A 10950-nucleotide genomic window follows, 5' to 3' on the forward strand; every position below is an offset into this window, starting at 1 on the left:
GTGTGTGTGTGTGTGTGTGTGTGTGTGTGTGTGTGTGTGTGTGTGTGTGTGTGTTGCAACAAAATGTGCAAATAAGTGAATGTGAAATTAAGATGCATCACCTTTGTCAGAGTTATTTCATCATTTTTTTTTTCTATTTTTTTTTACTCATTTCCTCCTCCTCCTCCTCTCACCCATCCATTTAATCTCTTTGTAATTAATTTCTCTTACCGTCATCCCATTCCTCCGTATGTGTCATCTTCCTCCTCCTCCTCCTCCTCCTCCTCCTCCTCCTCCTCCTCCTCCTCCTCCTCCTCCTCCTCCTCCTCCTCCTCCTCCTCCTCCTCCTCCTCCTCCTCCTCCTTCTTCTTCTCCTTCTCTCCCTACATTATCATTTGTTTATCGTTTCCTCATCACAACACCCTTTTTTATTTTCCCTTCCTGTTTCACTACACGTTTCCTTTTCCTCGTCTTTGTCCTCGTCTTCGTCTGCTACCACCACAAGCACCACCACACCACCACAAGCACTACTACTCCTTACCTTTTTATTGATAGCCCTTACATAATCCCCTACCTCTGCTAATATGCCTCCCTCCCATGCTTGCCTCTGCTTCCCTCTCTCCACCCCCTGCAGTTGGTGGGTAGCAGTGAGCGAGGACACGAGCGAGAGTTCCTGGTAGAGGCGGTGACAAGCTGGTGGCACAGGAGAGATTGAACATTACTCCGCGAGGTTATTTGTTTCTGGAGTAGCCTTGTGTGTTCTTACTCTCTCTCTCTCTCTCTCTCTCTCTCTCTCTCTCTCTCTCTCTCTCTCTCTCTCTCTCTCTCTCTCTCTCTCTCTCCGTAATATTATGTATGAATACATTTTTTCGTCTTTTTTTCTTAAAGTGTACCATAGAAGTGCCATTTTTTTTCTCTAGCTGCACGTCTTTAGAACGGATAGTAGTAGTAGTAGTAGTAGTAGTAGTAGTAGTTGTAGTAGTAGTAGTAGTTGTACCAGTAGTAGTAAAAAAATATTATGAATAACATATTTGGTAGTAGTAATAGTGGTGATAGTGAAAAAGCAGTAGCAGCAGCAGCAGCAGCAGTAATAGTAGTAGTAGTAGTAGTAGTAGTAGTAGTAGTAGTAGTAGTAGTAGTAGTAGAACATAAGAAATAAGGAAAGCTGCAAAAAAAAAAAAAAAAACAGACCTACACGTTGCAGTCCCTGTATGAAATATGCCTACCTATTTCTACCTATCATCCCCATCCATAAATCTGTCAAATCTCTTAAAACTCCCTAATGACTTAGCACTAACAACTTGATTACTGAGTCCATTCCATTCATACGCCACTCTGTTTGAGAACCAATTCCTCCCTATCTTTTTTAAACCTAAATTTTTCAAGCTTGAACCCGTTATTTCTTGTTCTGTCCTGGTTACGTCCCCCTTGTTATAACCCTTATACCACTTAAAGACTTCTATCAGACCCCCTCTTCTCTTTGTAAAGAACGTAAATTTAATTAACAGCTTCAATCTCGCTTCGTAAGGAATACTCCTCATCCCCTGTATCCTTTTAGTCATTCTCCTTTGTACTGATTCTAATAGACCTATATGCTTCCTGTAATCTAGTAGTAGAAGTAGTAGTAATAGTAGTAGTATTAGTAGTAGTAGTAGTACCACCACCACCACCACCACCATCTACCACCAAGAAGCACGCACGAATGTATAAAGGAAGGCGAACGAGTCTCTCTCTGTTACTCACCACGGTGCTACTTTCTCTCCAAGGGTCACCTGCCAGCCTTCCTGGAACCCCGCGTGGCCCCCCTCAGCTCCTCCCTTCCACCATCCCTCCCACTCACAGCCGGAACTTGTGGCTTCCTTTCGCACACTGCAGGAGCGATACGTGCTTGAAAGGATGTGTCTCTGAGATTTGTTTGCTTGTCTGCCCCTGTGTCTTTATCCGCCTATTCGTCTGTTTATGTTTTTGTTTATTTGTATAGTTGTGTATCTTGCTGTCTCTCTCTCTCTCTCTCTCTCTCTCTCTCTCTCTCTCTCTCTCTCTCTCTCTCTCTCTCTCTCTCTCTCTCTCTCTCTCTCTCTCTCTGCTGTTGCTCGCTAAGACTGACACGAGGAGGTTAAATTCATTATCTTGTTTGCCCCATATTCCTTCCAAGAATCGGAAGCAGTTACTTGAAGTGCTGATCCGTGGAGCTGAAGACAGGCTGCCTGGACATTTTGTGGCTTCCCGCGCGGACGGTAGTGGTGCTGGTGAACGAGAGGGAGAGTTGGTGTGAAGGACGCGATAATAGCAACTAGTTTCACTTACTCGTATATTTCATTGGAGAGAGAGAGAGAGAGAGAGAGAGAGAGAGAGAGAGAGAGAGACTCATTCATAGCTACGTTGTTTGATATCTTCACGAGTTTATACCAGCAGCGTTCATTGTTGAGGCAGGCATGGAACTCTTGCATGTGTTAGTTCAGAAAAACATTTCATTCATAAGACTAAGCCTTAAATCGGAATGAACATGCACAGTTGCACCACTGTTTCTGTGATCCCTAAATGAACACAAATTCCACGTACTTTTTATTTTTTTTTATTATTTATTTATTTTATTTTATTTTTTTATTTATTTATTTATTTTTTTTTTTTTTGGGGGGGATAGACAGTTGGGTGAAAAAGAGTTTAGCTAGTATAGCTAAGGAAGACGTAGGGTGAAAGTATGAAATAAAGTAGAAGGTAGATAGGTGGGGAGCGAACCCCCTTGCTGTGTCCACGTATTAAATTCACTGCATGCTCATGAACCAGTGTTTTTCTATTAATGGAGGAGTTTCCAGTTGAGAAAGGCTTAGAAAATAATTCACAAGAATGTGAATGTGCAAGGTGTTTCCTGGGCGTGGAATGAATGAGTGGTGGCGGCCAGTGACCCCACCTCCAAACTTTACCGCGTCAGCTGCGATATTGTTAAACATCACTCGTTTCGGCGAGCTTTCCAGGCACACTTTGTGTGTGTGTGTGTGTGTGTGTGTGTGTGTGTGAGAGAGAGAGAGAGAGAGAGAGAGAGAGAGAGAGAGAGAGAGAGAGCAATAAATTTTGATGTCTCAAGATTCTCCTGTAAGAGCGCCAACCATGCTGAGCTTTGAATGGGAAATCACTGCCGCCTGGTACTACTCACACCTCAGAGGGTTGATGGCAATGTTTGTTTCAGGATTCTGGTGCGAGATGTTGGGTGTGGGCGATTTTTACTACGAGCTGGGCGTGCAGGTGGTGGAGCTGTGTGTAGCCACCAGTCATCGCAACGGTGGCGTGTTATCCCTGGATGAGGTCCTACTCAGACTCAACCACAGGCGCAGGCCGGACAACCAGATCAGCAGGTAGTACCCCGAGAGATGGTAGAGGTGATGTATAGTATCTTCATTTAGCCAAATTTGTTTTACATGGTGCTTCAATATATATTCTTACTGTACGTAAATAAATAGGTACATAAATATAGATAGGTGATTAGATAAAAGTTTCATTAACAATCATGTAAATTAATATATATATATATATATATATATATATATATATATATATATATATATATATATATATATATATATATATATATATATATATATATATATATATATATATATATATATATATATATATATATATATATGGTTAGGTCATTGTCCTGTAGTCTCAGATCCCAGGCTAAATTACAAGAATTGCTTGTTGATTATCATCATCATCAGCAGCAGCAGCTTAGATAATTCTACTGCTGGACAGACGTCACTCTCAGTCGTGCCCTTAGTGTGTCTTTTTCCAGAGTATCTAAGCATAAGTCACATCTTATCTAATGCTGTGCTTAGCTTTCTGTGTCCTGCCTCCTCCTCCTCATCCTCTGATCAGCATTGTCTTATTCTACTTGCCATATACATGTCATCTCAGCACATGATGTGGTCACTCAGCTCCAGTTTTCCCTCTTAATCACAGTGAAGAAGTCTTCAGCTTTGGTCCTGCTAAACCATGACTCTACCTTCTTACCAATATGTTACGTCAGTTATTGTTCTTATTTCCCTTTGGACATTGAGCTTCAAAGAAATTATTATAGGAGTTTTGTAAGTTTACATCCCATTTGTTTGGTGGTAGAATCCACTTCCTCTTGTGTGGATAAAATATGATGAAAACAATGCATACAGTGTCCAAACTTTGATTATCTGCAATACTTTTTCTCCTTTTCTCATATTGCCTCAGTCCTATATTATAGTGATCTAAAATTAAATTATGCATCATTCCCATTGCTGTGTCTTCCTCTCATTTACTGCTCAGCATCATTTTGTAATTTAACCTTTTACAGTGATGACATAGTGCGTGCAGTGAAAAAGCTTCGGGTGTTGGGATCAGGCATGGAGGTGGTGGCCACTGGCTCATCCCAGTTCATCTACTCCATACCAGGAGAGTTGTCCATGGACCACACTGCCCTGCTGCAACATGTGAGGCTGGCTTTAAACATTCCATGATGTATTTGATATTATATATATTGATTGGAATATATTTTCCATTACCATTGTTCAGTTAACACAGAACAAGATTGTAGATATTCATATAAATTTAGGTATGGCATTGTTATGTGTTTGTCATTCAGATCAGTTAGTCAGAAAATGTGAGCTGTGAAATCAAGAATCAGGTCATGGTAACGTGTGTGTGTGTGTGTGTGTGTGTGTGTGTGTGTGTGTGTGTGTGTGTGTGTGTGTGTGTGTGTGTGTGTGTGTGTGTGTGTATTTGCTTGTTCCCTAAACTGAATTATCTTTTATGATAACTTGTACTTATTTTATTTCATATAGTGAAACCTATTAACTGAAGGGAGACAGTTTGAAGATAAGAAATGCAGAGCATGTTGCTTAATAAGATGTGAAAGCAGTAAGAATGTTTGAGAGAGAGAGAGAGAGAGAGAGAGAGAGAGAGAGAGAGAGAGAGAGAGAGAGAGAGAGAGAGAGAGAGAGAGAGAGAGAGAGAGAGAGAGAGAGAGAGAGAGAGAGAGAGAGAGAGAGATGCAGTGTCAGAAAAAAACAAGATTGCTGCAATTAATATTTTTTCACCAAGAGTTGAAATTACCAGTTATCTTAGCACCTACTGGAATATAGTTTCAAAGGCTAATGCAGACAAATATACATAGCTTCACTTCACTCCAGTTTGATGATCGTCACTAATAATTCTGCAGGAGAATTCTGAGGCATTAAGTTATCCCCGTTCACTCAGCCACAGAGCAGTGATTGCCTGTTATTGCTGTAGTTAGAGTTGTCATGATACATTTCCAGGTGTCAATTTGTGATACGGTTGGCTGCAGGTGTCATATATAGATAGATAGTAATATACAAGGCTTAACCTGAAATTTTTTATCTTACTTTTCCCTCAGTATGGAAAAAAAGTTGAAATTTCCTGTACTCACTTTGAATCTGGAATATTCAGTTTACTAATTTGTTTCCTAAAAGATAACACCATGACTGAAGTACCTTAAAACTTTTTTCTCTGGTATGTGTTGCAAACAATTCTTCATGGTAAAATTCCTCATTGTAAAGAATAAGAATGAAAAAACCTGTAGGGAAAATATGTGGGTACTATGTTTATGGAGATGTTGTTGTCCAAAGCATTGTGTTGGGCAAAGAGAGAAAGAAAATAGAAACTGCAAAAAATAGTTTAGTGATTTGCCTCAAATTGGTTGGCTTGCTGCAGAATTTAATTCTGGTATGAGGCAGTATGTTGATGAAATTCTACAAGGCAAAGAGAGGAAATGTATTTAGTACTATTATAAATGTAGCACACATTTATCACTTTGAACTTGAAACTAGTCTACAGTCCAAGGAGTGGACCTGGGGTTTGCAAAAATAGATCTCAAAGGAAATTTATCATTGTCTTGCATGTGTGAAGGAGTGTTATGGATTTGATACCAAGAGGCATACTGATCAGTCCAGATGTTTATATTAACATAGCAAAAAACTGCAGGACTTTTGACATGCTAAAAGTCAAAAGAACATGAGTGACATGTTGGTTCAGACTCCAGAAGTCATCAATAAACTTACCTCTAAAGTTTAATCCCTTGCATCTTACAACCATACTTAGCACCTGCAGGTTTCTATTTGTTCAGTCCCAGAAGTTACTACCCATGGGAAGGTGTTAGTGTCTAGTGATGTTATTAACTCTGAGAATTTGATTGTAATGGTAGGGCATTGATTGGTACCATCTCAATTGCCAGTTTTTCATGCAGAGCACAAGCAAGTTTAAATTTATAGGCATTATTTTAATATCTATAGAAGAAGCAGGGAATAGGTGTTGAGCATTACCACATCAGTTACCATTTGTCATTGTATACCTTATAAAGCAAGTTCTTATGGCATACAAAAATTTTAACCTGAATCTTCATTTGTAACATAGAGTAACTTTATCTTATAACATGGTTAAAATACCATCTTAATTTTCCATGTGTTAAATTCAGAGCAGCCTCTGTTCTGTATTTGTAATATTCCTGTACTTGTCTTTTTCAAACAGGCTGAGAGTGTGGTGCATCTGACTGTGGCATCAGCTGCATCTGCCTTGGGATGGTCTCAGGAGAGGGTCAGCAGGGCATTAGACCACCTCCTCCGAGTGGGTGTTGCTTGGCGAGATGACCAAGACCGTCCTCCTTCCTTTTGGTTCCCTGCTTTCTTCCAGCAGTGTGCCACAGCTGCTGAGTAACAACTACATAAGGCAATCATAGATCCTGTGCGTATTAGTTCACAGCCTACTTGTGTAAGTTATAACTTTGAAATACATAGAAAACTGTGTATTTAAGTCCACATTTAGGTAGGATTACAATTTGAAAAGATCATAAGAAATTCAATGAATTGAGAAAAATTACTTGACTTCAGAATTACAAAAACACTCACTATAGCTCATATTAATTGCTGATTCCTCGAAAACTGTTGATTATCTCTTTACTTCTTTATATATATATATATATATATATATATATATATATATATATATATATATATATATATATATATATATATATATATATATATATATGTTTGTTTATAAGAGCCATCTTGCAAAATACATTGAGCACTTACTGCTTGGGTCACCCCCTTGGGGAGTTTGAAGGTAAAAGGATGAAGTGAATCATACTTATAAAGATAATATAATACTCATGTCATTGTATTTCCTGCTTGTGTAGATTAATAAATAAATCTGACACTGTGAGACCAAGAAGATTGGTTATCAGTGAATGTATTGAAAAAATATTATGCAGGAGCATAGTAATTTTTGGCAGTGTGAAATGTTCCTTTTCAAATTGGTGTTGATAAAACGTGTTTCTTCACTGTTAATAAACATACGCTTTCCATAGTACATCAAGGAAGACATGATTGCAGTGCAATACTAGTGTGTAATGGAAAGTAGAGAATATATTGCATAAATATGAACTGAATAAAGTCCTGATTGTTGTGCAAACATAGCCTTTTGTTACAGCAAGTAGTTTTGAACAGTACTGAATAGAATCATGTTTATATGTACATCAAAGGAAGTGGAAAAAGGTTTTGAAGAGAAATTGTGAATGGCTCAGTGGCTGGTCTCTTCTAAAAAAGGTGAACTGTCTAATATCATACTATGTGCCATTTCTCTATTCTTTCCCTGTCTTTTATGGTCATATCACCAAGAATTCTTTGTCTATCAGTTTGCATGTTTCTAATTAAATTGGGAGAGCAATAACACCATCCAGTGCAAAATGGTCTGTAAACCCCTTGTAAAAATAATCTGATTTAGAAAATTGCATATCCCAAAAGCAAAATTTTATATTTCAAGAGGTAGTTTGCATTAAGCATAGGGATGAGTTCCTACATAATTCCCCTTGAGACCCAAAGTAATATGTTTTTTTTCCATGATCATTGCTCATTGAGCTGTGCAGTCACTTATTTTCATTCAAGGCCTTTTATACATTATTAATAGTTGCATATGAGCGCTGAGTAAGGGACCCACTCACTCTTGTCCATTTTTCCCATTCTTCAAATAATGACAAGAATTCAAGAGAGTAGTGTTAATTTGTTTCTGAAAGTTGCTTGTGTTTCTGTAGATAACTGACTGACACAGAACTTTGATTATATGAGTGCTTCCCATGTGTGGAGAACATTCAAAGCTGCTTGGAATGTGGAATAACCTTACCTAGTTTCTCAGGGATGTTGTGTTATCATGATGCTTCTATTTGATATATGTAATTTCCTACATACTCTAGGCTCCTCTGAGACCTCTTGTGGATGATAAAGAAATCCTTAGCACCCTGCTTACGGTGACCCTAAATGTGAATTGCTTTGACGTGAGGTAACACCTGGTGTAGAAATAGCAGATATTGACTCAAGCACATTGAGATGTCCCATTGGCTCAGCCCAAGACATTAAGATGTAAAAGCTGAATCATTCATTTAAAAGCAGCTGTTGCTAATATAATCCATGTTATCTGGTCTTATTGCAGTATTCCCATATGTTTCCCAGTTGTTCTTTATTGAAGTGGTTAGCTGTTGCTCAGTACAATCTTGTCATGGCCACTTCATATGAGACATATAGTGTTCAGATATTGATTGCATTTTGGAGAGTAAATACAGGACCTTGTGGTAGCAAACCCAGTGCTCTTGCCACTCAACCAGAGCTGTCATGATTTATAATGGTTGATTAACTAGACTTATATTTAACTAAATCACTATGCACTTCTTGATTATCTCAAGTAGAACATTTTCTTTGGGAAGCCCCTGGGAAGAGAAAACTGTGATAGAAATTCCTTCAGGATACTGTGTCTGTACTTTACTCACTTGTCTGTTCTGGATCACATCATTTTCTTCATTCTCATGCATGTTCTATTTTCCACCCACAAAAAGAGGCATACCCATCTTCTTCATAGGGTTTTCCTATTCCATTTGAAACATCGTGACCAATCTCTCCTCACTCATGAAGACATACTGGATAAAGTGTGAATTTAATCCTGTCTGCCCAACTAGGTGACATTATCAATAGTTATCAGTTGGTGAATGCCTTAGAACCAGGTTACTAAAGATGAACCTTGTGCCTGGCCTCATCATGGATCCACCAGTATTCAGCATCCTTTACCATAGATCCTTACCATAAGCACTGTGATGTATTTTGTAGGACTTAACACTAGTGATTAGAGGTACAAAGACCTAAAAAAATTATCATGGGGCATGATGACTGTTATTGTCCCAACATCTAAGGCACTCTTATTTGTTCTGGTCATGGATCCAGTTCCCAGCTGCAGCCTCTAATGGCCAAAAGATTTATTCCACTATTAGATCAATATTGCAGTGTCATGATGAAGACATTACAATGGATATTCCTTTACACACCTATGTATATATGGTAAGAAACTTGACATTTCAAAAGAACAAAGGTTTGGAATGCATACATTATATAGTAATGTTCAAGCACAGAAATGCTGAGGCTATGGTTTATATGTAGCCAGCCTTTGAGAGTTAGGTCATGCTTTTCCATGGTGATGTAATCATCCAAGTTAAGAGCTGTATGTTGAAAGACTGCACATCAGTTAAGTAATTGATTTGATTGTTTTAAAATTGGCAAGAACAAACTTGTTCATTCCTGAGTTTTAATTCATGGTTCATTCTAGTGAGTGTGCTCCAAGCTTTCATGTGCCTGCACCTGTGTTGTCTTTGTGCAGATGTACTATATATTTTTGCATAAAGTCCTTGATTATTTTTAAATTGATTTCATGAATCAAATATTTGAAAATAACAATAACAATAAATTTAGATATTAGCTAAAATGAGCTTTTACTTTAACCTTGTATAAATATATATATATATATATATATATATATATATATATATATATATATATATATATATATATATATATATATATATATATATATATATATATATATATATATATATATATATATATATATATATATATATATATATATATATATATATATATCATTAAATCCACAGCTAATATATTCTCGGTGGTCTCAAAGCAAGCGCAAACACAAACAATAATAATAAAGGGAACAATAACAAAATAGATGAAGTAAATAACGCGAATAAAATTTGAAACAACCGCGCTTCAAAATTTTACAGAATATAATTGCTTTCCCTGCGTCACGTTTTCTTTTATTCAATAATACAAAGCATTATAATAAGTGTCAGATTATTATCACATGGCCAGGTTATTCCTTGAGATTAATTCAATACTAAGAAATTACATACACTCACCCTCACTTAATTAATTTGTTTATTATTTTTCTCCCAGTGGGTGATGACGATCAGTGATGGTTTGGGTTTTGTGGCAAACCTTTCGTGGAATTTCGTCTTTATGTTCGAAAGTAATTATTTACTCTACATTTCCCGGAGTACTGCCGTTTGTAGTGTTTTGTAGGCACATTTTCGTCAGTGAACGTTTCGAATCTGCTGTAAAATGACGTCATGGACCGGGAAGGAGGCGCGGCCTTCCTGATTGGTGCCTTTGAAGGTGGCGCTTCTCGCTCACAGATCGATGCTGTTTTGGTAAAACATCCCTAAATGCAGGGAAATTTCTCTTGGGCATTAATCTTCGATTTATAATATTTGCATTCATATTGAGATATAAGGCCTTCTTTGATAACTTTTTAGATATTGTGACAAAAAATAATAATTTTCCATACTTTCTCAGTGTACTTTTTATGAATCAAAATTCCTGTCGTAAATAGTTGAATCATTTCAAAATATATATAAGTATTTAAATCAAAATATTAAGACCACAGGAAATCCAGCAACAATAATGAATTTGATCTAATATAGAACATCAAGCAATGAAACAATATTACTATTTGTGACGAAGTCATCTTTATCTGATAAAGGGAAGACAATCGGAGGTTGCTAGGGAAATATGGATAAACCACAGTTGCGGACATAATATTACTGTATTCATTGAAATCCAACTCTCATTCAAAATAAACACTAATTAT

General features: G+C 37.3%; 1 protein-coding gene across 1 annotated transcript in view; it reads left to right on the top strand.

Moving 5' to 3' along the window:
• LOC135101976 (vacuolar-sorting protein SNF8-like) overlaps positions 1 to 9765 on the top strand; it is a 31758-nt gene extending 21993 nt beyond the window's left edge. The window contains exons 4-6 of the mRNA XM_064006508.1: positions 3167 to 3332; positions 4304 to 4439; positions 6493 to 9765. Coding sequence (XP_063862578.1) covers positions 3167 to 3332; positions 4304 to 4439; positions 6493 to 6678 — 488 coding nt within the window. The 3' untranslated portion in view covers positions 6679 to 9765. The remainder of the gene's footprint in view (positions 1 to 3166; positions 3333 to 4303; positions 4440 to 6492) is intronic.
• The last annotated feature ends 1185 nt before the right edge of the window (positions 9766 to 10950 follow it).

This window comes from Scylla paramamosain, chromosome 7 (genome assembly GCF_035594125.1).
Source record: "Scylla paramamosain isolate STU-SP2022 chromosome 7, ASM3559412v1, whole genome shotgun sequence".
NCBI lineage: Eukaryota > Metazoa > Arthropoda > Malacostraca > Decapoda > Portunidae > Scylla > Scylla paramamosain.